This window comes from Pan paniscus, chromosome 3 (genome assembly GCF_029289425.2).
Source record: "Pan paniscus chromosome 3, NHGRI_mPanPan1-v2.0_pri, whole genome shotgun sequence".
Taxonomy (NCBI): Eukaryota; Metazoa; Chordata; class Mammalia; order Primates; family Hominidae; genus Pan; species Pan paniscus.
The window spans coordinates 79276666-79297749 of NC_073252.2; the positions used below are offsets into that span (position 1 = coordinate 79276666).

Below are 21084 nucleotides of genomic sequence, written 5' to 3' on the forward strand. Positions count from 1 at the left end.
TGAAAGCAAGCAGGCATGAGTTCAGGAGGTCATGCTGTGCCTGAGAGGTGGTCACTGCAGCACATCTGCATAGTCCATGTGGGGTACGCAGGTCAGTGGGGCCAGTCAAGTAGCCTGCATCTAGGTATCCATATGGAGGTGATTACCAGGAAGAAGTTGTGTAAGACAGATAGCTGAATCAACCACATTAAAGAACTGGGGGATGGAGTGGGGTGTAGAACTGGAAACTGTCTCAAGGGTGACTGAGCCCTATTTCTGGTATGAGAAAGTCAAACTTATATTTAATATGGGTGTCAAAGCAACATAAAATTATAAGAACACACTACACAGTGATGTTACTTTTTCTTTCTTTGTGGTACTTCCTCTTTGTTAGCCAATACCCTCTTTTGATTATCTATTTCTGTAAAATGTCATGTGGGTTATCCTGGGAGACCAGGAGGCAACACCATTGCACACTTTGCTGTCTGTGTATGAACTGAATAACAGATGCACCTTGACCAATCACTGACAGCCTTGATGGAAAATGACAGTGATTATGATGTGCATGGTGCTTTATGGACCAAAGAGCGAAAGCAAAGTTTGTTTATGCCATTACTTAATGTATGGTAGCTTACATTTGAACTGCCTTTTTGGGGACTGGTATTATTTAACTAAAGTGTGGTAACTGAAATTCATGCATTTTGAAACCATGTAAAAAGAGGACTGACTATATGAAATCTCTAGGTAGTGAGTCCATTGCCACTATAACAAATACCCAAGGCCAGGCGCAGTGACTCATGCCTGTAATCCCAGCACTTTGGGAGGCCGAGGCATATGTATCACCTGAGGTCAGGAGTTCAAGACCAGCCTGACTAACATGGTGAAACCCCATCTGTACTAAAAATACAAAAAATTAGCTGGGTGTGGTGGCAGGCGCCTGTAATCCCAGCTACTCGGGAGGCTGAGGCAGGAGAATCGCCTGAACCCGGGAGGCGGAGGTTGCAGTGAGCTGAGATCACGCCATTGCACTCCAGTCTGGGCAACAAGAGCGAAACTCCATCTCAAAAAAAAAATAAAAAATAAAAATAAAACCCAAAACACTGAGAATATCCAAATTCTTTTCTACATAAGGATTATTTTATTAGGCCAACTGAAGAACAATTTAGATGAAAGAAATTTAAAAGGCCTCACCTTCAAATACAGACCAGAATAAAAACCAGTATATTAAGAGGTTAGACATTTAAAATAAATAAAATTATTGAATAACTAGAAGAAAATATAGTAAAATTAAATTGTATTAAGCCTCTAGAGGTACCAGGATTTTCAAAAACGTGGCTCATTTTATTACATAGAAATTTTAAGTATGTGTATTTATGTGTGTGTGTCACGTACAGGACAAGAACAAACAATATAAACACCTATGTATGAGATGAATGTTTCTAAGACCTTTGTTAGTGGAAGATACTAAGTGAAAACAATGTGGCTAATTTTATAGGCCCCTCAAAATAACCAGTATTTAGTTATTTAATGATATCAATGTTATTTATTTTAATATTATTTGTGGGAGGCTAAATATTAAATATTTAATCTTAAATATTAAGATTAATTATAAATAATCTGTTTAAATATTTGTTATGTAATAATGGTTGTAATGCTTGTTGTCTAGTTACTGAAAACCTTTTTGTTTGCTGGTTTTATTTTGAATTATTTCTGTATTCTTTTGTCCATATATAGGCTAATAATTATCTACAGGATTTATGTGCATTTTTTAAATATTAAATACATTAAACTTTAGGGGAGGACTCGCACTTTCTGTAGTTATTTTTCCAAGTTTGATTTCATTGTCTAGCATATGTAATATGTTTCTTATTAAATCCTGTTGTATTTTTCAGGGGGGAAAGAAAACCCAAGATTGATTTGTTTAGAACTTGTATTGCTGCGATTCCAAGGTTGATTCCTGACGGTATGAGCAGAACTGACCTGATTGAATTGTTAGCAAGGTAAATGAGAATTACTGTTTGCTATGTTGTTTTATGTCTTCTGCTCCTTTATATTTCTAATATACCTTTGTTACTGTTATCACTAAAAAGGCAATGTTAAAGACATTTCTAATCCTTTATCTGATTTACTTTCTAAACTTCCATTTTGTCTTTTTTTGTTGTTGTTAAACACATTTTCCTCACTAATTTTTAACTTCTCAAATTCTTCTAGATTCCCCCCACAAATCCTATCTTTCAGTTCCCTATTTTTCCACCTAGTATTCTTTCCTGGGATTTCTGTAACACATTATCCCTTAACATATGGGCATTATCAGTGTATGATAATTCCCAGTTAGGCAATTAATTATTGTGTTTACTCTTACAGTCATTTCTTTAGTATCTCTAGTGGTAATCAGGTCTCATTTGTGCTTTTTTTTCCCCCTATGGCAGAACTGTGGCATTTAAGTTTTTCTCTCTCTTCTATTAGGCATGTCATAGCTCTGTAAAATGAGTAAATAACCTGACAACCAAACTTAAATACTAGCTCCTAATTCTAAGTTGAGACGATAGCCTGTTGAAAAACTGCTTTGTTAATGTAGTTAGGGATTCCCTAGATTAGGGATCAGCACATTTTTCTGGAAAGTACCAGACAGTATTTTAGGGTTTTGCAGATCATTATGATCTTTGTAATGGGTCCAATTATACAGTTAGATAGAAGTAAGACCTAGTGTTCATAGATCAGTAGAGTGACTATAGTTTACAATAATCTGTTGTACATTTCAAAATAGCTAGAAAAGAATAATTTAAAGGTTTCTAACATAAAGAAAAGACAAGTATTTATGGTGATAGATATCCTCATTGCACTGATTTGATCTTTACAAGTTATTTGAATGCATTAGATTATCACATCTACCACAAAAGTATGTACAACTGTTGTGTATCAATAAAACAAGCAAACACATACTCATCTCTGCCATTATAGTACAAAAGCAGCCATAGACAATAGAGTGCGCATGACTGCGTTCCAATAAGCATCTGGCTGGATTTAGCCCTTGAGCCACAGTTTGCCAGCCCCTGTCCTAGATGAAAAAAACAAATACAATGACTATAGCAGAGCAGCAATATTTGACTATGTTGAAAGGTGTTTACTTGTTGATGGGCATTTATCACTTAGGTGTAAGTTAAATTCATAATAAATAAACAATTAATAGACTGTTCCAGCAATCCTTTCTCCCCACTTCCCTAGCTTTTCACACACCCTGGCACTACATTATCCTCAACTGTTGCCTGTTGTGATCAGAGATTTTATGTCTCCTGTGATGATTGTGAAAGAAAGGGGTTACTTTGCATTATATAAATTTGTTCCCTTCGCACAGTCTCCTAATTTTTTTGTGAATTAGATTGTAGAGTTACAAAGTTCATGCCAGCATTGGAAATAAGAAACATTAATTATTTATGATACTATTCCTTGGGAGAGCAGTAAACAACTACTGTTCAATTCTGCTCTTACTCCTCCTATTTCAACATAACTCATCTACATCTTTGTGGATGTTGATCCACAAGAGTAGATCTCCCATCTTTTCCACCAAAATGAAACTGTAACTATGAGGGCCAGGGATGGGACAGCCTAGTAAAAGAGCAGACAGCTGAATAGTGAATGACAATTTGCTTTGCTGTTCACTTTGCTTCTTTCTCCTATGATATTTGTTTACTAATAATTTACCTCAATGGAAAGGAAGATCCCAGGGTCTATTCTATTCTCTCCTCTCTTCTTATCATTTGGAATTGTGCTGTCTAAATCTTATTTACTTTACCATAAAGGAAGCAAACAAACAAAACAAAGGTGCATTGTAAATGTGCAGACCTGTATCCTGTCCCTAAGGAAAGTTAATTAATTCCCCTGCCTTTAATTAACCAAGCTTTATTGTTTTCTGCTCTGTACAATGAGCAGTTAACTCACACATGTATACCCTGTATCACACAGATAGGAGTAAGATAGATATTTACATATTCATGGATTTAAGGAATGTTGAAATAACCTTTAAAGTCAACATCATTGAGGACTGTCACTCTCTTCTCCAATATTGTATCTCCTGGTGCCACTATTAGAGACAGAATACTGGACTAGAGATGCTTCATTTGACCCTGTTTATTTCTCATGTGCTGATGGAACTGCTGCTGCTTTGTTGCTTACTCCTCAGTCTGTCTAGCTATAAGACTTCTCTTTAGTCTCATTGTCAGTTGAAAGTTGGCTTCGTGATGACTAGAACTGAGTTCAGCAGGGTGAATACTTATATCTCCTTTCTCCTAAACCACACAACTTTCTGCCTCTGTCGTGGATAACTCCATTTTTCCAGCTTCCCAAGCATATAATTGTGTTTAATATTACGTACTTACCTTATTCATTCAGACTATTTCTAACTCTGATACATTTGTCTTTGTAGTCAATTACTAACATAATTCTCTTCAGACCCAAATCAGAAACTCTTTATTCATATAATATTATATAATGGTGGCTTCCACTACTGTAGCCATTTTTTAAAAGAATTTCTTGTTTATCATTCTCTTTTATGTTATGGTAAACTTCTGTAACTAAAATTATATTCAAAGCCCCATATTGTTTTGATGTATTTAAAAGCAGATTGTATATAGCATCTCCTAATTTGTTTAGACTTAAACTCTCTTTAGGAACTTATGTGCGGAGTCAACACATTTTTTTTTCTTTTTTTTTGAGATGATGTCTTGCTCTGTTGCCCAGGCTGGAGTGCAGTGGCACAATCTCGGCTCATTGCAACCTCTGCCTCCCGGGTTCAAGCAATTCTCCTGCCTCGGCCTCCTGAGTAGCTGGGATTACAGGCGTGCACCACCACGCCTGGTTAATGTTTTTGTATTTTTAATAGAGATGGGATTTCATCATGTTGGCCAGGCTGGTCTCGAACTCCCGACCTCAAGTGATTCACCTGCCCTGGCCTCCCAAAGTACTGGGATTATAAGTGTGAGCCACTGAGCTCAGCCTTATTTTTTTTTTCTAGGCATGTACCATTTATAATATTACTCCTAAATTTACTCTCATTCTGACCTTCAATAATCATTGTGTTGCATTGATTCCATCTTCATTTGTTGTATATCCTTCTTCACAATCAGCCATCCTGTATTCAACTGTAACTTCAGTGTGTATAAAGAATAATTGAGTGGTGGCTCACGCCCGTAATCCCAGCACTTTGGGAGGCCGAGGCGGGCAGATCATGAGGTCAGGAGATCCAGACCATCCTAGCTAAGATGGTGAAACCCCGTCTCTACTAAAAATACAAAAAATTAGCTGGGTGTGGTGGCGGGCGCCTGCATTCCCAGCTACTTGGGAGGCTGAGGCAGGAGAATGGCATGAACCCAGAAGACAGTGCTTGCAATGAGCCGAGATCATGCTGCTGCGCTCCAGCCTGGGTGACAGAGCGAGATTCTGTCTCAAAAAAAAAAAAAAAAAGAATGATTGAGATAAATCGTGTCCTTGCCAGTGATAGCAAAGATTAAATAAATGTGACGATAGTGCTAAGATAGCATATGATTAGATATCATTTTTGATTGATTATAAGATAACAATATAGTATCTTAAGGATTAAAGGATTTTAAATGGAATTCTAATGTCATTTGTATCAAACTTATTATTCAGATTATAGTAAAAACACCAACTAATGGGAATAGATTCATATGTGAATTTAAACAAATGAGAGTATAAACTAGCATAAAGTTGAATATAGCATGAAAAAGTGATCATTGGTTGCTATCTTCATATTTCTTACAAAACAACTAAGAGGACATTTATTTTAAGGTCATAGTTTTAAGTTTCAGATGATAAAACTAATTGAAAAGTATTGAAGTTTGCTAATGGAATTTTGTTCTTGGTAGGCTCACAATTCATATGGATGAAGAACTGCGTGCTCTGGCTTTCAATACTCTGCAGGCACTAATGCTTGATTTTCCAGATTGGCGGGAGGATGTTCTTTCAGGATTTGTTTATTTTATTGTTCGTGAAGTGACTGATGTCCATCCCACGCTTCTTGATAATGCCGTAAAGATGTTGGTACAATTAATAAATCAGTGGAAACAAGCAGCCCAAATGCATAATAAAAACCAGGACACTCAGGTACCAGATTCTTTTCTATTGTCCTTTTGTATGTGGTCAGTGCTAAATGACCAATAATGGTTTTAATACAGATTTACTTTATCAAACACTAAAAGTATTATTAGTTCTATTCACTCTCAATGTGTTCCTAATCCCTTAAACTGAACTTTCCCATAGTTCCTGTAGTGAATATATAGTGTTTATGTGTCTAACTTTTCTAATCTTCTTCTTTGGGTTTTTAATGAGCATAGAAATTAGAGATAATTCCAGCTCACTTTTAGGTTGTTTCCAATATATTTAAAGCCAGTACAATAAATTTTTGGTAGTCTTCCATTTGGGTTATTTGATTGTTTTATCCATGTCACCAGTCCCTGTTTCACATAGACAGTAACTGTGCTCCTTAACCATAAAAGATGCTCAAATCATTGATTTATGATAATGTGTAAATCATAGAACCTTGAAATTTTAGACCCGAGCCATTGAAGCCACCCTAGCTTCTCAACCTTTAATGAGCATGCAAATCAACAGGGCCCTAAGAAAGAGTTTCAGGAGTTTCTTAGAAGCTCTCAGGTATTGCCAGGCTGCTGGTCCACACTCTTGAGTGTGAAAGATACACTACAATCCCCTCATTTTCCACATAGAAATCAGATGAAGAGCAACTGTCAGTTCCAAGGTTACAAAATAATCAGAGAATGATAGAAGTTAGGTACAGAATTCATATTTAGACTGCCAGTGAAATGTTTTCACTGTGCACACTATTCCATTTTTATAAAATACATGCTATTTACATTGCTTGAGCTGAGGCAGACCTGTAGTCATAATCACTATGATTTGCTTTATTTTTTATTAACTGTTTTTCGGAAATGTCTGGGCATACATTTTTATATTTTATTTTTAACTTCTGTTTTTCAAGCATGGTGTAGCTAATGGAGCTTCTCATCCCCCTCCTCTGGAAAGGAGCCCATATTCCAATGTATTCCATGTGGTTGAAGGCTTTGCGCTTGTCATTCTCTGTAGCAGTCGACCTGCCACTAGGAGACTAGCCGTCAGTGTCCTTAGAGAAATACGGGCTTTATTTGCACTTTTGGAAATACCTAAGGTAAGATTTAGGTATTTCATTCAGTTATCTAATGAAAGTACTTAAAAACCATCTTTTTGTCCATCCTTATCCCATGTAGGTAGGTTACTACCATGGGTCTAAACTAACCTACCGTTCTCAATTGGGAGGCCGAGTCGGGCGGATCACGAGATCAGGAGATCGAGACCATCCTGGCTAACACGGTGGTCTCTACTAAAAATATAAAAAAAAAATTAGCCGGGCGTGGTGGCGGGCGCCTGTAGTCCAGCTACTTGGGAGGCTGAGGAGAATGGCGTGAACCCAGGAGGCGGAGTTTGCAGTGAGCCGAGATGGCGCTGCTGCACTCCAGCCTGGGTGACAGAGCGAGACTCCGTCTCAAAAAAAAAAAAAAATAGTGCTGAAGTGAATTTTTAGTGTTTACTTGGGTTTGGCTACTTTGCTTAAACATTCCTAATTTTTTTAGATATATGATGTCTTTTTTACAGGGTGATGATGAATTAGCCATAGATGTGATGGACAGGCTAAGCCCATCCATTCTTGAGAGCTTCATACATCTCACTGGGGCTGATCAGGTAACTATAGTGACTTCATTCTACCCAATCTTGTTTTGAGACTTAAGACAGACACATATGTATACATGTACATGTGCATACATAAAATAACTTCCTTAACAAATGTAATGAGTTAGAAAGTATTTTTGAAAACTAGAAAATGCTTAAGAGTAGTACTTAAAAAGTGACATTCATTTATACTTAGTTAAGTACTCTTCTACATAGAAATAAAAATAATTTTATGTTTGTAAAATTCTAATCCTTCCAATCTAAGAAGTTTCTGTTAAATGGAATCTTTATGCTACCATTTGCTCTTTATTATGGCATATAATGTTCGTGAGATAGAAATACTTGTGAAAATGCTACGGGAAAAAAATAGTGATACTCAAAGCAAAAACTTACACCCTGCTTTTTTGGCAACTGTTTTTTGTGTATCACATAAGTTTAAGTATAGTGGATTAAGTACATAGTGTTTTATACCAATGTCATAAGTAATTTGACTCATTAAAATGGAGAGAAACACTTTGTCCACAAACATATTACTAACAAAGTTTATGCAAGCTTTCTTGCTTGGTCTTGGTTGGGTAAAAGGTCATATATTAAGATTCCAAAGTTGATGTAAGAATAGCTATAAAACCTTACTATTTAAAAATATTTCCTCCTATTTTAGAATACATGGTCAAGAGGTTAATGCATAACATTAAGAGCTTGCGGCATAACACCTGATTCTTATAATTCATGAGTTATATGTAGCCAAGGGAGGTAATAAGATTTTATAAGCCTAAGAGATTATTAGAAATCTGTACAATTCCCCCCCGCCATGATGCTACCATGATGCTAAACTTTTTAAAAAACTAATTTTTAATTTTTATTTATTTTTAAATATACACAATTGTACATATTTATGCGGTGCAATTTGATGTTTCGATACATGTCTATATTATATAATGACCCAATCAGGGTAGTTAGTGTATCCATCATCTCATGTGTTTATCATTTATTTGTGGTAAGAACCTTTAAAAGCCTCTCTTCTAGTTATTTTATGAAAGGATCTATACAATTCAAAACATTTTGTTTTAGATATTAACCATAAATTATGAATTATTCCAAAAAGAGAGTAATGGATGACTTGTTTCTTGTGCCTAAAGCAGTGCTTAGTATACTTTTCTTTGAACATAAATGTTTATCTCTTCAGTATAAGAGTTCAAATATTGAACAAGTATTTAAGAATATATACCTCTGGAGAAGAGCTCATTTTTGAGTCTGTTCCACACATACATAGATACAGGTCAACATGAAAGTTAATGGTTCACTCTTTAGTTCTCTGGCAGCTTTTGGTATACGATGAAATTTGGATATTTATTTAAGAATTACTTAAATAGTGGTCCTGAACTTCTTTGGTTTATAGTCCTCTTGAGAATAATGAAAACAGTGGAATCCCTCTCCAAAAAAAAGACATGTATGCACATACAGAAACTTTACATGCAGTTTCAGGAATTCTCTACTCCCTTCAACCTACCATGGACTTTATATTATCTTGTTTTAGAAACTACTAATACACCACTTTCAGTTTAAAGCAATTTATATGGTAAAATTTCAAAGTTATTGAAATGTGTAATAATCAATTTTTTCCTCTCCATATAGACTACTTTGCTCTATTGCCCTAGCTCGATAGATTTACAAACTTTAGCAGAATGGAACTCTTCTCCTATTAGCCACCAGTTTGATGTGATTAGTCCATCACACATATGGATATTTGCACATGTGACCCAAGGCCAAGACCCATGGATTATAAGTCTCTCCAGTTTTTTAAAGCAAGAAAATCTTCCTAAACACTGCTCTACAGCTGTGAGCTATGCTTGGATGTTTGCATACACAAGACTTCAGTTGTTGTCCCCTCAGGTCGATATAAAGTAAGTTATTTTCCTAGTGTAAATTTAAAGATGTATAGACTGTCAGCTTTCATATGTATTTATTTGAAAAATTCAAAAGTATTACAGATTGGAAGGCCCATAAATAATATGTGATACTGCATTGATGTCTTAAGGAGGGAGAAGAATGTTGTCAAGGACATAGTCTCATAACTTCTTCATCCTTTTCATGTAATACAGTCTCACCAAATTTTAATTATTAATTTACTTAATAACACTGTACTTGGTACATAGTTGTGTCCATCGAATCTGTGTTAAGGGAAAAAATTGGGAAAGAATCTAAGGATGAGTATGGATGTAGATACAGAAGTTTGTAGATAAAGGGTGAGAAGCAGAGCGAAACTCAGCTCAGTGGCCTTACTTTTCCCGATGACAGTGTAAGGAAGGCCACCTTCTGGTGGGGAGTGGTAATAACACACTGAGTAGGAGATTTGAGGATGTTGGTAAAGATTTGGAATAACTGATGATGAAATGGAGAGTTGACCAAGGTCATTATAAATTTCAGTTAGTTTTTGTTTTGTTTTGTTTTGTTTTTTTGCTCTTAAATACAGAGGAGAATTTTTGAATCTGGGTTTGGGTTCCTGATTTCTCCTTACAGAGTACACCATTGATCACATTGAATGGAATGAGTCCTCTCAGCATATAACTTGCCCATGTAAACCCAGCATCTGGATTGACCTATCACTGGAGGCCTACATTAAAGGCTCTTCAAACCTGACTTCACTCTGTACCTTTTTTCTTACTTTCTATCAATACTTTCAAAGTTGGAACCAAATTATCCCCTCAGAGTTCATTAAGTGTGGTTGATAGTTTCCATTTTGTGAGCTTTTCTTCACATGAGCGTAGGATACCTTTTTTTTTTTAATTTTTGCATATCCGTATCTAATATAGTTCAAATTCAATCTTATTTTTGAAAATCTCTTAAACTTCCTACCCAGAGTAGTCCTTCTTACTTTTGGATTTGAATATATATATATGTATATATATTTCTACATATACATGCTAATTGTATATATATGTTCTCAGGTATTGTGTATTGGATTTCTTTTTTGTTTTGTGTTTTGTTTTTTGGTTTTTTTTTTTAAGGAGGCAGGGTCTCACTCTGTCACTTAGGCTGGAATGCAGAGGTGTAATCATAGCTCATTGCAATGTCGAACTTCTGGGCTCAAGCAGTCTTCCCACTTCAGCCTCCCAAAGTGCTGGGATTATAGCTATGAGCCACCACACCTGGTCTGGATGTTACTTTTTAAATAAAGATTGACATTTGCCACCTTGCATACCATTTATGACCTTAAGTAGCCTTCCCTAATTACCATATTTTAAATTATAACCCCATATCCTACCAGCATTCTTTATCTCCCTTTTCTGCTCTATTTTTCTTCATCAAACTTAGCACCATCTGACATTGTTTTATTTATTTCTTTATTGTATGTCTCCCATGGCCTGCATGAGGGCAGTGATTTTTTTGACAGTTTTTTTGACTGATATGTTACCAGTGCTTAGATCATTTTCTAACATACTAGGACATTGTTCTATGATGCTCTTGCTGAATTAACAAAGTGATGTGTTTGCATTACTTACCTTAACATATTACAAAACTAGTTGAAGGCAAGGATTATATATTTGTATTTTTCCTCTTTTGTTTTGCTCTCAGTTCTTAATTCTAACATAATTTCGGTATTTGGAAAGATTTATGGAATTGTTTCAAAGTGTTTTATTGATGTAATCTTTCAAGACAGAAATTTGGCAGAAGCCTTGAAAATATGTATCTTCTTTGACTCTGTGATTTCATTTTCAAGAATTACCTAAGAAAATAATTAACCATATATTCAAATGTATGGTATTGTGTATAATAGGGAAAAATTGCTATTAGCTAAAATGTCAAACAACAAAACTTTGGTTATATAAAATATGATACTTCATATTGATATAGCATATAGTTAATCAAAATAATGTCACAGAAGTATATTAATTTACATAGAGAGGTGAAAAATACATAAGTCTAAAAGGTAGATACAAAATAAAATAAACATTTAATTTGTATAAATTAAAAGAGATGTATTCATGCACTTATAGTTCATGTATATGAATTAAAGATATATAGAATATGCAGTGTTTATTTTCATGTGGGATTAAAGGTGATTTTGATTTTGTTTTCTTTCTACATTGAGTATGCATAGTAAGTTATAAAATATGGCCCAATAAAATATTAACTTTTATCACAGGAATAATGTTAAAATGATCTGGTAACATATTTTAATTTTTAATCCATTACTTTATTCATTGATATCAGTCCACAAAAACAGTACTAGTAATAAAAACCTTATGCTAACCATCTCTCTAATTAGCATTAGGCCAGGCATGGTGGCTCACCCCTGTAATCCCAGCACTTTGGAAAGCCAAGGCAGGTAGATCATCTGAGCTCAGGAGTTAGAGACCATCCTGGGCAACATGACGAAACCTCATCTCTACCAAAAATACAAAACATTTGCTGGGCGTGATGGCACACACCTGTAGTCCCAGCTACTCTGGAGGCTGAGGTGGGAGGATCACTTGAGCCTGAGAGGTGGGGAGGTTGCAGTGAGCCAAGATTATGCCAGTTGCACTCCGGCCTGGGTGACAGAGTGACACTCTGTCTCAAAAAAAAAAAAGAAAGAAATTTAGCATTAGTTAAAATAAACTTTTAAAAACGTGTTGTGTTATTCATATCTGCCTATTTTTCTTTTTTTTTCCTTAGTAGCCCCATCAATGCTAAGAAAGTAAATACCACCACAAGCAGTGACTCATACATTGGCCTGTGGAGAAACTATCTGATCCTTTGCTGCAGTGCAGCAACATCGTCATCTTCCACATCTGCAGGTTCTGTGAGATGTTCTCCTCCTGAGACACTGGCGTCTACCCCAGATAGCGGCTATAGCATTGATTCTAAAGTAAGTTTCTCAGATCCACTGTTGGATGTATGAAATCTGAATGGCCCCATAAAAATAAGATTTTAAAATTTCTTTTTATGGACAATAAAGTAACTCAGTTGAAAATGTATTACTTACTTGCAAAAAGGAAAATACCTCAAGAAAGCCCATCATTGCTTTTATGGATTCCTAGTTGGAATCAATAATACGTACATAGTTTTCCATTGGAAAGAAAGACCCGTGCTCATTCAGTTTATCATACTCAACATTTTTAAAGAAATTGTCATACCTATTTTCCCATATTCTAGTTTTTATAGTTCTCACACTTCTCAGAACCCAAAAGGAATCATTTAAATAATTAAACGCCTTTCTAGAATTTCCCTAAATTACGTAGTGATCTAAAGGGTACTTGATAAGAACAGTGGTTTAGTTTTCATGAAAATGACAAAACTTAAGACCAGCGTGTCTGACTTTAGCACTGATAACTATTTTAGAAGTCATTTTGTTTTCTTCATGTTCATGGACCAAAAGGTACAGAGTATCTGATGAAGGGAGTCAGCCTATTATATGATCATGAGTGTCTGTAAGAAATTAGGAGCCCCAAGTTCTGTTAATGAACTTGCATTAAGCCATTGGACAAGTTATTTAACCTTTTAAGTTATGTACACCCCAGGTGAAATTTGAGGTATCATTCATAGTAAAGTTTCACCTGTCCATTTATCCTTGACATAAGACTACTGAAATCTCAGATTATCTAATTGGACATAGTATCATTAGTGGCTGTTATAAATACAATATTTTTTTTCCAGATTATTGGCATCCCATCCCCTTCATCCTTGTTTAAGCACATAGTTCCAATGATGCGTTCTGAGAGCATGGAAATCACAGAATCCCTTGTTCTAGGTCTTGGCAGGACCAACCCAGGAGCTTTTAGGTAACTATGTTCATACATTTTTTCTATGTCCTAAAAGAATAAATGTGCTACTTAGAAGGTGTGGTAGGGTCCTTAGAAGGTGTGGTAGGGTCAAGCAGAGTGCTTGACCACATACCAGGCCTGACTTTCACCAATTAACTAGCCATGTAACATTTAACATGGATTAACATTAAAATCCAAACATTAACATTTATTGGAAGCTTTATTTCCTCATTTTGATTGAGCAGATTAAAACTTACCTATATGTTCTAGAAATAATGAAATGCCATATAAATATTTAATATTTTACTACTATATTTATTTATGTAGTCATTCTTTTAATGTGTAATCTTGCTCTAGTAGTTAAAACTCCAGTTTTCCCCCTTCTTATCCAAGAGAATTAGAGTATCTTTCAAAAAGTATTTACATAGATGTTTGATATCATTCGTGATGTTTTTTATATTAAAGAAGCAAATTCTTCAGTTTTGCCTGAAGTTCTGCCTTGTCTCCTGGGCACAGAATTTATTCTTTTGAGAATTTCCTCAATTAATATGAGAATGGTATCTGATGTTTTGTCTCCAAGATAGCCTATACAACCAGGGAATAGGTTAATACTCTGGTTTCGCTTCAGATTGTATAAATCTTTTGCCTTTTGCTAAAGATTTCCATAGAGAGGAACATTTAAATAAAAATAAGTAAAAAAGAATAGGTTAATAAATTGTAATATATCTATAGGTATGGGATAGCATTTCTTATAAATGAAGTTTTGGAAAAAGATTTTAAGACAGATAAAGACACTTTTCTGCTAATTGAAAAAAATAGGATTTAAAAGTGATCTCAACTTAAAATAATTAAATTCTCGTAATTAGAAACAATTCAGAGGCACTTTTAAAGGTCAGCACTTTTCGATACATGATTAAATTGTGGATGATTTTTTTCTTCTTATGTTTTTTCAGATTTTCTCAATCTTAAAATAAGCACATTTTCAATTTAAAATCAAAATATAAATAAAGAGAAATTTATCATTTTTACAAAGTTCATACCCTTTGACCCATTAATTTAATTTGTAAAATTAATCCTAAGGGGATAGAAATGAAGACAGTGAAAAATGTACAAAGTTGTTCACAAAGGCAATATTTTTAGTAAGGGAAAATTAGATAAAATAAAATGATTCATTAATAAATGAAAATGTCTAGGAAAATTATGGTACCCCACCCTATGTTCGAATATCATGAATTAATTATTGGCATATAAAATTAACTATGTTAGTGTAAGAAAAGAAAAATAGGCCAGGCGCGGTGGCTCACACCTGTAATCCCAACACTTTGGGAGGCTGAGGCGGGCAAATCGCCTGAGGTCGGGAGTTTGAGACCAGCCTGACCAACATGGAGAAACCCTGTTTCTACTAAAAATACAAAAAATTAGCCAGGCATAGTGGTGCATGCCTGTAATCCCAGCTACTCAGGAGGCTGAGGCAGGAGAATCACTTGAATCCGGGAGGCGTAAGTTGCAGTGAGCCGAGATCACGCCATTGCACTCCAGCCTGGGCAACAAGAGCGAAACTCCATCTCAAAAAATAAAAAAGGATACCATTTTATATAAAACAGTTTCAACTAAGTAAAACGTATGTGGATTGCAAACTGATTGAATAAAAATATTGGTAGTATTCCCTCTATAAATTAAAATAAGGGGCCTATACCATTTTTTTTCTGGTTTCCAAATAGTCTATAATATAATGTGTTATTTTATAAACCAAATAAAAAAATAGACATTGTGTTTAAAACAGTAGGATTGGAATTAACACTTGTCAGTTTACATCATGTTTTTACATATTTACATGTGTCAGATTATATCTGTGTAGCTATTAATAGAATATGTACCATTTTTCTTCCAGGGAACTAATAGAGGAATTACATCCCATAATTAAAGAAGCACTCGAAAGAAGGCCAGAGGTGAGCTGTGTTCTGCAGCCTTGTATTAGTGAACATTCATTTTTCTGCCATATTTACATGTTATATCAAAAGTTAGAAATTACGAAGACTATCTAGTGTATTCTTCTTTTTAAGATGCAGACACTTCCCCTCCCCCCAGAAGATCTTATGCAGAAACCCATTATGTAAAACGGATGAAAAATTGCTTTAACTTAAGTGAGGGCAGAAAATAGGGTCTAGAATGGAGTTGGCAAACTTTTTCTGCAAAGGACCGGATGGTAAATATTTTCGGCTTTACAGGCCATACTGTCTCTACTCAGCCCTGCCTTTGTAGCATGAAAGCGTTCGTAAACTACATAAAAAAAGGAGTGTGGCTGTTTGCCAGTAAAACAGTAAAAAATTTGCAGCGACAGGTAGCAGTGGGCCAGATTTGGCCCATGGGCTGTAGTTTCACAAGACTGAGCCTAGATTCCCAAATCTACAGGTTCTGAGCAACTTTCAGAAACTATAGGTCCAGTGGGACAGATGGTTATGAAAACCTTAATTCTAACAATTTATTATGCACTCAAGTAAAATCATAGAGAAGGGATTCTAAGAACTACAGAGAAGAAAGCCTGGGACTCTGGTTGCAGGGTAAGGAAGGCATTATAGATGAAGTGCTGATATTTCAGATGAATTTTGAAGCACGTTCCCCAGTGGACAAACAAGGGAAAAAGGTATTCTAGGCAAAGAACAGCATTTGCAAACTTTACAAAGAATTTTGAAATTGCAAATTTTTCTGTGTAGTTATATTATGGGGGAAGTGATTGAATATTAGGCTGGATAGCAAGATGAGAAATATCTCATGAAAAACTACTAGCTTTAGCTTTAACCAGTAGAACAGTAGTTCCTGTGCCTGTGGCATCTGAGAGTTACCTGGGGAGCTTGCTAAAAATTTTAGACTCCTGGGTCTATTGAATGAGAATCCCTGGAATAGGGTCCAGAAGTCTGTTTTTGTAAAGCATCTTAGATGAGTCTGCTGTAGAACATTGTTTGGGAATCAGTGCTGTTAATGTTGGGGATGCCCTGAGGAATTTAAGCAGGAGAGGGAGATGGTGATAATCCCTGCAGTTTAGGGACTTTGAAACATCATCTGCAATTCCTCACTCTCCTTTAATTCAGCACTGTAGGGTCATGATAGTATTCCTATTTTGTCATTGATTTGATTTTTGTTTCAGAATGATCAGTTTGGTTACAGTGCTGGATGACTTGTTAGAGAAATGTGAGATTGAAACAAAACAAAATAGCAGTATTTATTCTTCTGAATTTCAGAAGGAATGCTATTAAACACATGCAGTGATGTGCCTTGAATGTGAGTTATAGTTGAAGAGCTTTAGACTCACACTGTTTCTGTGAAGACAAAATGAAAACAGGCCAACCAAACTGCAAAAGCCAGTTGCAGAAATCTTCAAAGACTGATAAGAAATCATCCTGTTTCAAATGAATTGCTGTCAACTTTAGAAAGAGCCAAGAGAAAAGTAAATGTAATTGATTAGTCATTAGTAAATTATCATGCACCTGGAAGGCAGAAAAATTGGGTCATGGACAAGAAAGTGAAAGACTAGTAAATATGGTTTTAATTTGCTCTGTAATATGAAAATTACATCACAAATGAAATAATGAGCTATAGTAGAAGGTGATATAGGTGATTGATATCTCTTACATGACTTTCTGCTAGAAGCAGAATCACGTTGAAATGTTACAGCTATTATTCTGGGCATTATTCTAGTTCTTTGGACCTAGTAATACAAACATATTTATTCATATCATAATGAGTAAAGAAGTTTTTCTTGTATTTGTTTATATTTTTTCTGCCAAAATTAATTGTTGTGTAGAAAACTGTGGCATGAGCAAAATCTTAAGTCCTTTTTAGGATTGTTTTCCCTATACTTCTGTCATATTTTTGGGAGGGTATTAGGGATTCCTTATAATTCCATGATAACAGTTTACTAATTGCTTCAATTCCAAAACTGTCTGATTAGCAAATAACCTAAAAATGTAGTATTTTACTTCCCCTGACACACAGGGGTTGTCACCATGTAAGATGTCATGTGACCTTATTTGACTCATTCATTTCAAACTGTTCACTCATACCTCTTTGAGGCAGTAGCTACCAGAGTACCCACAGTCTACACTGTACAAGCAAAATAACTTCAATGAGCCCAGAACCTCTCTCTGAGACAGTCACATTATTCTTTCCAAGTTACACCAGCAGGATTTTAATTAATGTGTTTGTATCTTTGGAATAGAATATGAAACGGCGCAGGCGTCGAGACATTTTACGAGTACAACTGGTACGAATATTTGAACTGCTGGCAGATGCTGGTGTCATTAGTCACAGGTCAGTATTGGATTCAGATTGTTAAAACTTTGGAATGATCCTAGAGAACGTAATCTCTTTTCGCTCATGAAATGTATAGAAACAGAAAAGCACCATTGCAACAAGAAAACCTGTATGTATCACTGTGAAAATTATTTAACAAATAAATATGCATTCGATACACTGACCAGTAGCTAAAAATGTATTGAAAAATCTACTACCAGAATTGGATTGCTTCTGGCAAAAAATGGATATAATGTTCCTATGATTTTGATATTTGTTGGAACCTAGTTATCTTGGCAAGTGGACAGTGGTAGCTTTTTCTTCACAGATTTTCCTTTTTCTTACCTCATTTTAAAGATGTTTTTCTTCTGAGCTTGAAAAAATAATATATTCACAGGCTAAACATTGTAAGGCTTACAAATTTATTCAAATGAACTTGCTATCTATCCTGCCAGGGAAAATTATGAAATCTACAAATATAATTCATAACTGTTTTCCACCATTCACAGATAAAACCATGAAACCTGGAGATATTGCCGCAGTAAAGGCATCTTCACACTAAGCCCAGCCCCTTGAGGAAAATTCCATCAGCTGAATGTTGAAAAATAACTATTTCCTTAGGAGGATAATGGTGTTACCTGACCGTTGAAGGAGAAATATAATAGATGTGACCATATCCAAAAAGGTCACTGAAAAGATATCTTAAGGAAAAAAAAATGGACCAGGTGCAGTGGCTCACGCCTGTAATCCCAGCATTTTGGGAGGCTGAGATGGGTGGATCGCTTGAGCCCAGGGGTTGGAGACCAGCCTAGGCAACATAGCAAAATCCCATCTCTATAAAAAACGCAAACAATCAGCCAGGAATAGTGGCAGACACCAATAGTCCCAGATACCTGGAAGGCTGAGGTGGAAGGATCACCTGAGCCCAGGACATTGAGGTTACAGTGAGCCTTGACCATGCCACTGCACTGCAGCCTGGGAAAAGAGCGAGACTTTGTCTTGAAACAAAAAGGAAAAAAAAGAAGTATTATTAATCCAACAAGTGTAGTAACTATGATAACTGCACAGCATTATTCCTTTAGCATTTCTCCCAATTATTTATTTTACCGAACACCTTTCATATGTAGCATTGAATGCTTTTGACAAATACTTTCAAAATAGATTTTTAATCAGAGTATTTAAACCATTGATTTACTTTTCTTTCTTAATAAAAAGCAAATAAAAAAAAGAAATATTGGCTGATGCAGTGGCTCACACCTGTAATCCCAGCACTTTGGGAGGCCAAGGAGGGCGGATCACCTGAGGTCAGACTATCCTGGCCAACATGGCGAAACCCCGTCTCTACCAAAAATACAAAAATTAGCTGGGCATGGTGATGCGTGCCTGTAGTCTCAGCTACTCGGGAGGCTGAGGCAGGAGAATCACTCAAACCCAGGAGGTGGAGGTTGCTGTGAGCCAAGATAGTGCCGTTGCACTTCAGCCTGGGTGAGAAGAGTGAAACTCTGTCTCAAAAAAAAAAAAAAAAAAAAAAAAGGAAAGAAATACTATTCTCTTTTCTTTCCTCCACAAAAAATAAGAGTTAAAGTTAGGAAAAGTAAAATTGAAACCTGTGGGCTTGCAAAAAATTAACAACCTGATACACATCTGAATCTTTTTTGGTTGCTTTAATTGTAGCATTAGTAGAAGAATCTTTGAATGGTTCTATTTTGGGGACTGCAAAATTTTGCTGTATTTAAAATTACCAAAAACTATATGACTATTAAGCAATAATGATTTTTGAACCCAGTTGTGTATTTTGTTTTGAAGTATTTTTAAAAGAGTTATTAATAGAAAGTTATTGCTATTCTGGATTTTTAAATTTTCATGGCTAAGGAAAAAAATGAATTCTGAATGCCAAGAAGACAGGCATTCAGAATTTTTGTTTTGTCACCTAGTGGATTTCATGTGCCTGACACATAGAAGGTAATGAATATTTGTTAGATTAATGAAGATTTTATTCTGGTACAGGTTGTAGTCCACTAAATCAGTTTCCTATCCACTAGTAGGTCATGATCCAGAGCTTGAAAAACACTCATTTAAGGAATAAAGGAAAAAATTTGAAAAACACTTATTTAAGGAATAAAGGTCATACATTGATTCATTCAATACATATTTATTGTTGTAGACTGATCTAGTTAATATACTGTAGTACCATTGCCACTCCTAACTCTTGTTTTCATGGGTTTAGGGTATTTATTCCGAAGTTACTCATAACTAGTAAAAAAAAAAATTACCTTTAAAATAATATATATTAGAAGTAATTTTCAAACATAATAAGAAAAAGCTGACCTAAACAAATGCATATGTAATAGCTAATCATTTATATAGCACTTATTGTTTACTAGGCCTTTTCGTATATAGCAGTTCATTTACATCCTTACTAAAACACTCTGGAGTAGATACTGGATATATGCTTAATGATTGGTGAAACAAGACAGGAATCCAGGACTTCTGACTCTAACCAAATACTCCCCTATCAGTCAGTCAGTGGTTGCCAGGCGCAGACATAGATCCCTTGCCTCAAAGAAAACCTCATTGCAGATACATCTTTCTTCCTTGAGACAGGCTCTTGCTCTGTCACCAAGGCGGGAATGCAGTGACTAGATCACAGGTCTCCCAGGCTCAAACAATCCTCCCACTTTAGCCTCCCGAGTAGCTGGGACTACAGGCGTGCACCACCATGCCCGGCAAATTTTTGTATTTTTTGTAGAGATGGGGTTTCACCATGTTGCACAGGCTGGTGTCAATCTCTTGGACTCAGTGATCCACCCACCTTGGCTTCCCAAAGTGCTGGCATTACAGGTGTGAGCCACCACGCCCAGCGCATTGCAGATATTCTTAAAGGCAATTTCATAGGTATAGAAAGAGGTTTTGAAACCCAGTACTCTACCCTATTCTTACAAGAATTCTCTTAGATTTTTGCATCCCTGATAATACCTATCCCAGAATGTTACTAAGTGACTAATAGATATTTAATTATGCTGAAGGCACAATATGAATAGACATGGCAGCTCTGAATAAATAGAACTAGTCTTTCCTCTTTCTACTTTTCTAAACTGATCCTCCCCATTTCATATGCCTCCTGTCTCTGTATTTAGAAATCTGTGTGTTTCACAGAGAGGAAACAACATTTAGCACTGAGTTGATTTAAGTTAGATATGGAGTTGAATAATATAAATTGCAATAGCAGTTCCTAGATTAAGAAGCACCATCTATTTTCATATTAAAGTAAGCAAAATCATATTCATTTAATTTTCATATATTAAGTTGCGTGCTGCCATGAGCATGCAAA

At 35.6% G+C, this 21084-nt stretch overlaps 1 protein-coding gene and 1 pseudogene across 3 annotated transcripts in view; both read left to right on the plus strand.

Annotated features, from left to right (window-relative positions):
* The window catches only part of FRYL (FRY like transcription coactivator), a 157791-nt gene that overhangs the window by 67302 nt on the left and 69405 nt on the right, over positions 1 to 21084 (plus strand). For all 3 annotated transcript variants that reach the window (XM_055111564.2, XM_055111566.2, XM_055111565.2), the window contains 9 exons: positions 1872 to 1979; positions 5862 to 6099; positions 6992 to 7177; positions 7642 to 7728; positions 9352 to 9620; positions 12376 to 12568; positions 13357 to 13481; positions 15355 to 15412; positions 17680 to 17771. In XM_055111564.2, coding sequence (XP_054967539.1) covers positions 1872 to 1979; positions 5862 to 6099; positions 6992 to 7177; positions 7642 to 7728; positions 9352 to 9620; positions 12376 to 12568; positions 13357 to 13481; positions 15355 to 15412; positions 17680 to 17771 — 1356 coding nt within the window. The remainder of the gene's footprint in view (positions 1 to 1871; positions 1980 to 5861; positions 6100 to 6991; positions 7178 to 7641; positions 7729 to 9351; positions 9621 to 12375; positions 12569 to 13356; positions 13482 to 15354; positions 15413 to 17679; positions 17772 to 21084) is intronic.
* Positions 14078 to 14145, plus strand: LOC112439782 (U5 spliceosomal RNA; annotated as a pseudogene).